Genomic DNA, 12,525 nt, shown 5'->3' with positions numbered 1-12,525 from the left:
GACATTTACCTAAACAACTTACTTCCAGACCTCCACGCCCATCGATGTAGGTATATATTTATAAACTATATTCGTATATACCCTAGGTCTCAGCCCAAACAATCACAGGGAAAGCATTGGTGACTACTGACAGTAAATGCACGTCTCATTTCTGGTCATGGACATGCCCTTGTCACAGACACCCCCCTGATAGGATGTGTTTTTCTCCAGCCCTGAGAGTCATTTGCCTTCTACTAAAATTGGTACTCCCTGTGCTGGCATTAATAAGAACATGTCATCTGACAGGTGTTTTCAACCTGACAGCAGACTACCTGTTGAGATGTCACCTCGACCCTGGGAAGTGTGGTCTGCAACCAAAGGTAGTGCAGCATATCTGAGTTTGTTATGTTGTGGCGCCGGTGGACCTGATTACCAGCAGGCCATTTGCTCTCTGTAATGGTTTTCCCTCACAGCGGAAGGAGGGAGAACCTTTGGTATGGATGGCTTTTTCCACATATTTGCTCATAGGACCCTATTTAGGCTTTTATCGCTTTTTTCCCGTTACTGAATATCCGTGTATGCACTCACCTTTGCAGTAAAGAATGTAACTGTGGTTCTGTAATGCTAGATCGATCCTACAGTACGCCAAAGCAGCCAAAACATTAAGTACATACAAAAACTCACCAGTCAGGCGGCCTATTAATTTGTGAATTAGTTTCACATTGAAGGACAGCCTTTAAAAAGGTTTTTTAATTCGATTTGACACAATATCTGTCTTATTTGCAGTCGAAGTTCTATGATAGTTAGCTAACTATGATGTGCTGAGGAGAGATGTGAAAGTAGTTTGATTGTAATAGTTTAGCGTCTGTAATTAAGTGAGATGACAGGTCAAACTAAATAGGCATTATGTGTCCTGCTTCAAAGGAGATACAGTATCATCTGACAAGCAGCACAATGCCTCTTTGTACTGGTACAGGTTTACTGGCCCCTATCTTTTAGCCCCTAGCCCCTTGGGTCCCCCAACAAAAAAAAAATACTGCATACTTATTCACACACAAACACACGCTCACTCTCACACACACACACACACACACTCACACACACATACTGTACAAATTTACTGTATGTGTCATTTGAGAAAGGTGGCCCATATTTTTACACAGCGCTGTTCACTGACATACCTGGCCTGTGTCCAAGCCCCACCTTATTTAGTTGTCCTCCAGTTGCTGCTGGGAATATGATTTTAGTTAGAAGCTAACAAGACATAAAACACAGGTGGTCCAAAAATACAGGAATTCTCAGTGTGGCGAGAGGATTGACATTGAGTTTTTTTAAACATTTTCATTATAATGTCTTAGCTATGTATTTAAATCCCTGTGCCCCCCCAACTTATGTTATAAAGTTGTGTTCAAGATTACCTCCAGTACTGATCACCTATTTTATTTAAAGTTAAATGTAATTAAATGTTGGGGATTTGTCAATGTCAGGCATGTACAGTGGTTGTCACGTCTTGGCCTCGTCTCGTGTCTCTGTGTGTCTTCCCCACGTGACCTGTGCTCCCCTGTGTCTCCCGTCTCAGTACTTTTCCACCACGTGTCTCATTTGTAGCTCCGCCCCTTCCCCAGGAGTTTCCACTTCTAGTGTGTTTCCTGTTTGTTTAAATAGCCCTCCTCTGCCACTTGTGCCTCGTCGGTCTTTGCACCATCCTCTGTTGTTTTGTCGCTCCTTGTCTCTCTGTGTTTCTCCGCGTTTCATAGCCCTAGTTCTTGCTCAGTATTTATTTCTTGTTTAGTTTTCTAGTTTCTTGTTTCTTCCTCGTTTCCCCAGATCCCTGCTTAGTGTTTAGTTCCTTGTTATTTCCCTGTATATATATCCCTGCCTTGTTTAGTTTTGTATTTATTCAGTGCCTTGTTTGTTTCTTTGTTTATTTACTCCTGGTTTGTTTGTTTGTTATTATCTATCTAGTTTGTTTAATTTATGTTCTCTGGTTTCTCTCGTTTGTTTTGGTTTATGGTTATTTGTGTATCTTTGTTTCATGTTACTTATTCCTTGTTTCTTTGTTATTTATTTAATCAATTATTTATTTATTTCGCCCTTACCTGCACTTGCGTCCGCTTTCCTCCTCACCCTGCCTGGGTCATTCCTGACAGTGGTACGTAAAAGTTTGGGCACCCCTGGTCATTTTCATGATTTTCCTTTATAAATCATAGGTTTATAGCTATTTCAGTTAAATATATCATATAGCAGACAAACACAGTGATATCTGAGACGTGAAATAAAGTTTATAGGTTTACAGAAAGTGTGCAATAATTCTTTAAACTAAATTAGGCAGGTGCATAAAAACAGAAAAATGACATCAATATTTATTAAATCCTCATTTTGCAAATAAATAACAGCCTCTAAACTCTTCCTATAGCTTTCATTGAGAGTCTGGATTTTGGATCATTCTTCTTTACAAATCATCTCCAGTTCAGTCAGGTTTGATGGTTTCTGATCATGAACAGCCCGCTATAAATCACACCACAGATTTTAATAATATTCAGGTCTGGGGACTGAGATGATCATTCCAGAACGTTGTACATGTTCTTCTGTATGAATGCTTTAGTAGATTTTGAGGGTCGTTGTCTTGTTGAAGTAGTGCTGGACGAAATGGCAAAAATTTATATTGCGATATATTCCTTCATTTCGGTCGATTCAATATAAGTTCGATATCAATATGAATACTTTGAAGGCCTCCAAAAAACCTTCAAAGTATTTATATTGATATAAAAAACTAAGAATCCTTACAAAAACTATATAATACTTCAGAAATAAAAATGGTCAAAATAAATCAATGCTCAATTTTATTTGCATATAGCAAAATAAAAACATGATATCCTTGTAAAACATAAACCTATAACCTATATACCTATTACCAATATAAATAACTTTAAATTACAACAGAGGCAGAGCTTCTTATTCTTTTGTAAACCAATTTAACAGTTTAAAACTTTAAATGAATAAATAAGTGCTTTAACAAGGATAAAGAATACAAAAAGCCTTCATATACATAAGAGGAACAGGACATCCCCATTAAATAAACAAACCTATAGACTTTATCAGCTATAAATAACTTAGTTACAACATAAGCTATAAAAGCACTTCAGACAGAATAAGGAAAATATTGTATGTATCGAAATTGCTTTAGGTGATGTAACAGATTAGATGTATAACCGCTGCTAGTTGATTGTGTTCAGCTCTGCTTAAATGCAGCAAACTCACTCAATGATGAGCAGCTTTATCAAACCCGATGACAAATCATCTGTTATCTAACAATGTGCGTTTGAAATGATTATTATAATTGCTATTAATTATAATGATGCAGCATTTAAATGTTTATCAGGGTAAAAGTATTAAACTTGTGTTAAAAGTGGAAGTAGAAGAAGGAAATAATACTCCAGCAGACACAGTTACAGCATTTGAGTACTTAAATGGACAGTAGTGCAGTAGTTCTACTTCCTTACTTGTCATCTTTGTTTATTGTTTTACATTTATTTGTTTATATAAAATTGGTTTATATTTGTTTATTGTTATGCAACAGAATGAAACAGAGAAAGGAAAGAGAAGGAAATGGCACGTGGCCACAGCCTATAAAAAAATAATTCTTTAAATAGAAAGAGAATGCAATGATTTGCAAATCTCATTGAACACAATTCTTTTATTCTTTTTTTTTACTGCATACCTTGGGAAAAATAAAACTATCTAAAAGTTACCTGAAATAAACTGTTTTACAGTGGTGTTTTGGAGATACATGTTTGTCATTGGGCAGCAATGATATCAGATATTGAGACATTTTACCATCTTACTAAAAACCTTAAACTCATTCAAAAACATTTAGGACTGGTGCAAAGGCTGAACCAGTACGTGGTACAAATACAGATTGGCTCTCAGAAGTAAAGATGGGCAGAATTAGCTTATTATTATTTAGGATACGTTATGCACTACAATCTGTTTTTTTTTCCTTTCAAATGTAAGTTGTAACTTATTCTTCATTAGAAAAAAAATCTAAATACATCATTAAAAGCCCAGTACTGACATGACTGTATTACTGTCTTCTCTTCTTTCTATTCAACTTACTTTCTTCATTCTTCAAGCTGAAGTTGCTACAGGCTATGGGAGAACAATAGACTCCTTGCCCATTGAACTAGTTTCCCACCAGCATTAGCACTGGCGGAGCAGTCAGTTTGAAGTTTTTGTATACGCGATTTGGATGTATCTTAAACATTTGCTGCTGAGATTAGTTAAGTTAAATGTTGGTGAGATTTAGACATAAATAGATTTGAAAAGTTACGTATCATGTTCAGAACCAGTAAGGTCAACGGTTGACATATCATGAGGAAGACCGCCACCCCTAAAACGGATTATTTTCCAGTGAACTTGTACATCCCTGAGGCCCTGCTATTTTGTTCATTCATATTCAGCGTCTGGTGAAGCAATGAATATGCCAAGATTTGTACAGCTTTTCTTTTGCCTGGGATCTTTCTCGCTGGTTTTTGTGGTTTTTTGGAATTTAGATGTTGGAATAAACAAGTTTTCTTTCAACTCTGAACATGTTATCACTTTACAACAGTGTTCAAACCAGCATCAAGACCAGTTTGAGTCCACATACGGAACGTACAGTCTGGAGACCACTGGACCTGCAGCACTGAACAAGGATCTGGAGACCAAGGAATCTGAGGATGCGTTTGTGAGGAGCATGAGGCACGCTAGTCCCAAGGTACTGGATCTGCAATACACACAGTATGCCAGAAAGAAGTTGATTCACAACCTGTGCAGCCGCAGTGCGTCTTTAGGCTTTTTAAAAAGAGCCACACTTAACGACATTCCACATGATCAGTTGTCAAACCTCATTGTGGATGACCGGCATGGAATAATCTACTGTTACATTCCAAAGGTTGCATGTACAGAGTGGAAAAGCATCATGATTTTCCTGAGCGAGAGCTTGAAGGTGAACGGCGTTCCCTACAAAAATCACTCGGACATTCCCAGAGACCAAATTCATGGCAACAGTGTTGTCTATCTCAACAGGTCCCACAGGAATGTGATGAACAAGAAGATCAAGAAGTATAAAAAGTTCCTGTTTGTCAGGCACCCTTTTGTCAGGCTCATTTCTGCCTACAGGGACAAATTTGAAAAGAAAAATGACTACTTTTACAACTACCTCGCTGTTCCTATCATGAAGAGGTACAGGAAAATTTCACCGCCAGCCAGCGCGGAGCGTGCTCATGCAGCAGGTATACGTCCAACATTCTCCGAGTTCATCCACTACATTGTGGACCTTCCAGATTATTACAGCCTCGCCTTTCAGGAGCACTGGAGGCAGATGTATTACCTGTGCCATCCGTGCCAGATTGAATATGATTTTGTTGGGAAAATGGAAACCATGAACGAGGATGCACAACATCTGCTGCACTTCCTCAAAGTCGACCACATCATCCAATTCCCACAGAGCCCCAGCAACAGAACAGAAGAGAGCTGGATAAACGACTGGTTTACTAAAATACCCTTCGAATGGAGAAGAAAACTCTATGAAATTTATGAGCTGGATTTCAAGCTCTTTGGATACTCTCTACCTGAAAACTTCCTTGAAAATGCATCTCCTGCTCAAAGTGTTATTTCATACACATGATGTGCTGTATACTGGATCCATCTGGATCAGTGCTTCAGAACTTTTCAAACCAGGTTACCAGCTGAATCAGCAGTGCAACAAAAATGAATGGATTCAATATCGGACAACCTATGTTTTATTTAGCACTCTGACAAATAAGTTAGCATAGATTCCAGGAACCTTTGCTGTTTATCTATAAAAAAAAGTTGTAAATAAGAAATGTCATTAAAACAGGTTTAATAGGATCCATGTTTCTGTAGCTAAATGTCAATGGATCAATACAGATTTTAAAATGTAGCTGTAAGCACCTCAAAACATTCATATCAGTGTGATTAGCATAGCATTGTGACATTATCCTTTTTCATTTTTTCCTTTGATTGAAAACCTTATTGTAGTCCAAATGGTATCTTGGGTATCTATCTTTCTTTGGAGAAAAGTGAGCTTCTCTCTCGATTGCTTGGGCTATTCTGCAGAATGACAGTTTGCAGAAAGTGATATGGTATTACATTTAAAGGTCATATCCTATGGCAGTATAGGGTGCATTTCTGTTTACAAGCATTTAAACTGTCCCAAATATTATACAATGACTGGAAAGCGATTCATTGCATTGCATAACATAATAATAAACATATGGTAACTAAAGTGTTCCTGACACAGTTTCAGTGCACTGCTGTCTATTTATGGTATAAGATGATTCACAGTGACCATTACTCATTTCATTTATGCAGCTCTTTTTTAAGCATAGCTGCTGTAACTAAAGGAGGACCTATAATGTATGTGTGCTTTAAAGATATCTGAGCATCCCACATTTAGACAACTTATACTATACAAAGAAAGCAAGCCTGAGGATACTGGATATAAAGTAACAAAACCACAGCCACACTATAATGTCGGTGGTGCCACATAATTTATCATTTTATCTGTTCAGGTCAGTTCATTGAGAGTTCATTTTATTTCATTTTGTTTGTTGTATGTCTAAAACCTCGGAAATTGCAAGGGCAAGAAAACTACACTCAAATCAAAATTATTTTATATTAGACTAAAAGGATATTTGACTAGTGAAACCTTCTATGATGCTAAATACAACAGTGACTAATTGAACTCAGGTTTTGTGTTTAACAGCTAAAGATGTTCTTTTCATGAAATTCTGCAGTTTTTTCCCAAACTTGCTTTTTATAATTGCTGCCAAACCAGCCATGGCCTAAAGGTGAAAGAGAAGAGAGGCCCTTTCTCCTCACCCTTAACAATGAGCCAGGCATTTAACTTGCGTCCCTGAGTGCAGAGGTGGCTTCCATTGTTCCAAGTGTGTGTTCTCATTTTAAAAATGTACTACATTACAGGTTACTGGATTTCCTTTTGACATTTTTTGACAAGGCTGTTCCTGCACTCACCCATCTCCACATCATGTTGGTAGAGGTACATTAGCCAGGAACCAAGTCTTGCAGCTCTTTATTCTCACTATGTAATGACCCTGGACTGCTTATCTAACCTTGGTATGTTTATCCCTCTATGTTTTTATCTTCTGTTGCTGACCCTGCTTTTCCATGTTTGTGTTTTTGCATTGCTCTTTTTTAATAAAGCCTTATGTCTGATCCCTGCCTGGAGTTTTGTTTCCACCTGTTCCCCCTTATGTAAATACCCTGTCTTTTGTCTGTTGAACTATTGTGTAGACTAGCTCTGCATACGAAGCGTTCTATTGGTTTTCCCCAAGTTCCATGTTTACCTACTCATTAGTGCTGAAAGAAAACTAACTGGAGGAGTATGTAGATGAAGCCAGGGGCAGTGCCTTGGTATGTAAATATCCGGGACTCAGCCCAGTTAATAAGGACATGGGCCAGATATATTCAGTAAATCCATTCCTTAAAAAAAGTATGCAAAACAGTATGTCAACAATGGATTTCATGTAACAGTGTATTAAAAAAAAGCTTACTTGTTTCTAATTTGTTATTTTATGACACACTGAAACAAATGATTGAAAGAAATATTAATCATTATTAGTTCTAAGAGGGCCTACACATGAAAAAAATACTTTTTAAGAATTACTCATATATCCCGTATGTTTTTGCATATTCTTGCTTCTCCTAACCTGTTCTTTCTTTCGATCAATACTTCAGATTTGAACAAACTGTAACAAATGCTAACGCTGAACTATTAAAATAAATGAGTTTAGCAACATTCACAACTCACCTATTAAATGAATTACTTTTGCAACATTTCTTTGTCTTATTATCTTTCTCTATACTTTTTTCAGACTTGCTTTACCCTTGTGTGGTGTTCGGGTCTGTGGTACCCGTTTTCATTTTTCATCAAATGATACTAAAAAAATATTTTTTATAACTCAAACTCATTGGCATTGGCCCACACACACATTTATATTACATACAGTATGTTTGGCCAAGGGCTAATAAACATTGCTTCATTTGTAAATTTGAAACTAAACAAATTTTCTACTCATATCTTGAGTTAAATTCATTTTCTTTTACATTTTATTAAAAAACTAATAAAAAAAGAGTAGCACTTTTTGAAAGAAATGTAACATAAGAAAGGTACAGGGCAAATATTAACCATGTAAGCTGTTTATATTGCTCGCAATTTAGGTGAAGCAAGCATGTGTAAAGCATTTTAATGTAAAATTGCTTAATTTTGCTGTATTAAATACAAGTAACAAAGTAAACGAGTTACAAAAATATGAACACCACACAAGGGTTAAACATTGTCACACTATTGAATTCGTTGCTGTATAGTTGCTCAAAACATAAACAATTACTGTAAAGAAAAAGTATTTGGATTTGCCTTGAATCCCTAGAAAACCATATCAGCCATGTCTGCGAGGTCCTATGTTGTCTCCTTGATAACAATCTCTACACTAAACAAGAAAAAGTTGGTTTAAAAGTGAGTTTAAAGAGCCACTAAACCCTAATCCATATTTTTTGTATTTTTTTTAAAAGCTTTGTCAGTTACGATTAAAAATGTATCAAATTAATAATTGTAAGTATTGGTCATATTTTACTTGCATTTCACTCTTAATTCTATTAATAGTATTGTTGTCAGTTGCTGTAGTTGTGATAATTGTGACATAAATAGCCTGAACAATACATTAATGACATGATTTCAGTCACAACTCTCATATTTTGGCATAATATTGTAACTTTTTGCATGTAAATCTAAACAAATGAAAGTTTAAAACAAGACTGGACACATGAAAAAAACAATGTTAACTAAATCAGATTTCTTTCCACATAAAAGAAGGTGCTACACAACATTGTCAGAGAAGCTAACCAAATCTGATCCCCTTTCACCTAAAGGCAGATCCTACAGTGACAAATGTCAGACTAGCTGACCGAATCAGATCCCTCTTCCACATGAAGGCGGATCCTATGTACACCTGGTCAGTATAACTAACTGAATCTGACCTCCTTCCACCTGAAGGAAGATCCTATAAATTCCACCTCACTGCAATGTAGATGTTTAAAGCTGATGATTTATTAACCAAGTTTAAACAAAAGTATGTAGTCTGATATCTTATTTCCTTAACTCTAAATAGCAAATGAAAGTAAATATCAAAATTTGAAAGTGATAAAGCAACTTCATGCAAAATATAATTCAGTTATAATGGGACAACTGCCACAGCCATAGCCATTATAAAGCTTTCCCTGAAGTTCCACATTACAGTAGTATTTCTCAAAATGGACTAACTAAAACATGTACACACAGTGTGGTTCCACACACCAAATATTTGGCTGACATTTTTCTCAAGAACCTACAATTTTGATTACATATGCCCAACGCTAAAACTTTATTCAAAAAGGAAACACAAAATTAAACAAAACTATGAGAGGAGGAACTAAGGGCGTTTTCACACCTGTAGTTGGTGTAGTTGATGAGTTTGTTTACTTGGAGGGTTTCCCCCTTTATTTGGTTTGTTTTCACACAGACAAAAACCTAAACGCACCAAAAATGTGCCGCACCCAACCACGCGAGCACAGTGTCTCCCCTGATTGGTCAGAGCTATCTGGCATGGAAGAAAGAAAGTAAATAAAGCGAGATGGTTCTATGTTCCAGACCAGTGTGTATAGTTGTGCAGTGTGAAGCTGCTTTAACATTGAACGCAGAAAAGAGACTGGGATTCAGCTTCCTCAACTTGGCAACCTGAGTGAGCTTTCCTTCTGGGTAGAAGTGGGCAGGGCAGACAAATCTCTGCGTTGTTTTGACATTGGACTTCTGTAACCAGGGTTGCCAGTTTTGCGTTTTTCCCACCAAATTGGGCTTCTTAGAAAACCCAGTTGTGTGGTCCGTTTTTTGGGCTACTTTTAAAAATAACAGCTGTTGCCAAAAAAACAGAGAGAAATCACAATGTAACCAGAAACCACCAGGCTATGAAAAAATAAAAAATAAAGTGGAAGAGGAGAAGTCAGGAGGGGCAAATAAATGCACTTGACTTGGACATAAAACTGTTGTAAAAAAAAAAAAAAACTAATAAAACTCTAATGTTACAATATTGTAATTGACTTTAAGATAAATAGCAATACTGATAATAAATCTCTTATAAACAAAATACACTCCAAGTTGTTTTGCCATTTGCTTCAGACGTGTGACAGACATATTCTAGTTTTAAACTTTTGAAGGGCGGGTTTTAGACTGACTTAGGGCTGGATATTTCTGTTGGACCTGGCAACCCTGGCTGTAACTATTTCACAGGCTCGCTCTCTTTTCCTACTGAACGCTTCTTTAATGCTCTTTTATAGAGAGCCTGGTGGCCAACTGTGGGACTGCACACTGCAAAACAGACATACAAACACACGGGCAGCATGCAGACACTCGCACGCAGGAATATTACAACCCGGGGGGTCATAATCATAATAATTGAACACCTCGGATGCAGACCTTGGGAATAAACTTCATATAAGGCAGGTTTCCATCCAAACCTTTCGAAAAAAGAATGCGCAATTTCCAAATTTCGGCAGGAAAAAATGCGAATTAAGCCGTGTTTCCATTCACTACAGTTATGCGAATAAACTTTAGATAACGTGGGAGAGGACGCCAAACAAGCATGGAGAGGTTTGATTCTGATTTGCTCTGTGCAGAATTATTTTCGTGTCCATTTGCCATCTCTACATGGTGATGATGTTTGCTGTTCAAAGACGCCGGGCAGGACGAGCACTGGAAACGTTATTAAGGGCGGAAATCTCGGCGCGACCACGGCGACAGCCACCGTATACCTGGGAGCGCAAACGAAACAAACTGTTCTGGGAGAACATCGTTCAGAGCCATTTTTCTGATCAGCTTTGGATTCGGCATTTTAGAATGTCCAAAACAACTTTCGAAAAGCTGTGCGTCATGATTGGACCATATGTAGGGCCACGTATTTCCAGTCATCGCCCACCTGTGCCAACTGATAAGAGAATCGCCATCGCCATATACAAGCTGGCCACCTGTGCTGAGTACAGAGTAGTGGGTGAAACATTTGGTGTAAGCGTTACAACAGTCCATCGTTGTGTGTACGCTGTATGCCAAGCAATACGAATAAAACTAATGAACCGGTACATTGCATTACCGGACGCGACGGAGGCGCGAGAAATAGCACAGCGCAATAACGCGGCGCACCATATACCACAGGTGATACGTCATTTTTTATGCGAAAAACCCTTTTCCATCCAGTTTTTCCGAATTTTGGCGATGCGATATTCTAACTTTTCCACCCCCTCCTAGCGTAAAAATCGTTTTGCGATATTTGGGGCTTTTTTCGAATTTTTGACTTTTTCCATCCAGCTTTTTTCATGCGCATTTTCAAAATGCGCAAAAACTAGGTGGATGGAAAACCCTCTATAGAGTTCAGATGCGCTTTAGATGCACTTCTCTGGAGTCATCTAGCGGAGGACAGCTGGAGCTACAGCCCGTGCAGCAGCAGTAGTGAGCAGAGAGTCCAGAGCTGCGTTATAAAAAACGGGCAGAAAAACAAAAAATAGCTTATCAGTGAGAGTGAACTGACTCAGGCTGTCAGCTCAGCTTCTGCATTTTAGGATTATAGTAATTGTGTGTGTGAGCTGACAGGAATAGATCTTGTGTGTTTTTCCAAAGATCGTAGTGATGTTATTGCTCTCCCATTTTAGTTAAGAAATTAAATTATTTTATATTTAGCACTTTTGCCTTTAAGGAGAAGAGATGTTTGACTCTTTCAGATGGAGGTGGTCTCGGTCCGGTTCCAGATTAACTCTGGAGCGGTTCATTTGTGGTGTGAGAACGTGATCTGGTCTGTCAAATATACTCCTCATATTCCAGCTAAACTGTTAATCAGGTGGAGTTTAACCTTATTAGTAGCAGTATAGTTGCTCAAAACATTTACAAATACAGTAAAAAAAAAAAGAGGGAAAAATTGGACTTGCCTGGAATTCCTCTATTTACTCAGGACATGTGGTCTAACTGTGAACTACAAATGAACAGAAGTCAGGTTAGAGCAGTGTTTCTCAACCCTGTTCCTGCATATTCTACTGCCTATGCCCACTGTTCTACATATTCTAGAGCATTATCTGCTTTAAGGCACTTAATAAAGTAAGTGGTGGTATGACACTGCTGGATATATATAACGATTGATTGATTCCATCAATAGATTTTTTCTTCCCTGATGGCACAGGCATATTCCAAAGATGACAATGCCAGGATTCATTGGGCTGGAATTGTGAAAGAGTTTAGGGTTCAGGGCGGATGAGATCATCATTTTCACACATGGATTGAGAGAGTTCACCACAGAGTCCAGATCTTAACCTCATTGAGAATCTCTGGGATGTGCTGAAGAAGACTTTGTGCAGTGGTCAGACTCTACCATCATCAATGCTACTGCAAGATCTTGGTGAAAAATTAATGCAACACTGGATTGAAATAAATAGTGTGACGTTGCAGAA

At 37.8% G+C, this 12,525-nt stretch overlaps 1 protein-coding gene across 1 annotated transcript; it reads left to right on the top strand.

Annotated features, from left to right (window-relative positions):
- Positions 1 to 3,838: 3,838 nt before the first annotated feature.
- On the top strand, positions 3,839 to 6,712 carry LOC103025634 (carbohydrate sulfotransferase 12-like). Its single transcript, XM_007255222.4, has one exon. The coding sequence runs from the start codon at positions 4,454 to 4,456 to the stop codon at positions 5,645 to 5,647; it is 1,194 nt and encodes a 397-aa protein (XP_007255284.3). The 5' UTR covers positions 3,839 to 4,453; the 3' UTR covers positions 5,648 to 6,712.
- The last annotated feature ends 5,813 nt before the right edge of the window (positions 6,713 to 12,525 follow it).

The sequence above is a fragment of the Astyanax mexicanus genome, chromosome 1, assembly GCF_023375975.1.
Source record: "Astyanax mexicanus isolate ESR-SI-001 chromosome 1, AstMex3_surface, whole genome shotgun sequence".
Taxonomy (NCBI): Eukaryota; Metazoa; Chordata; class Actinopteri; order Characiformes; family Acestrorhamphidae; genus Astyanax; species Astyanax mexicanus.
The sequence above is the reverse complement of the archived record's forward strand: the minus strand, read 5'-3'. Positions and strand labels throughout refer to the sequence as shown.

Bases quoted from the DNA above. Each gene is read 5' to 3' on its own strand.
- LOC103025634 (XM_007255222.4), top strand. From the start codon at position 4,454: ATGAATATGCCAAGATTTGTACAGCTTTTCTTTTGCCTGGGATCTTTC.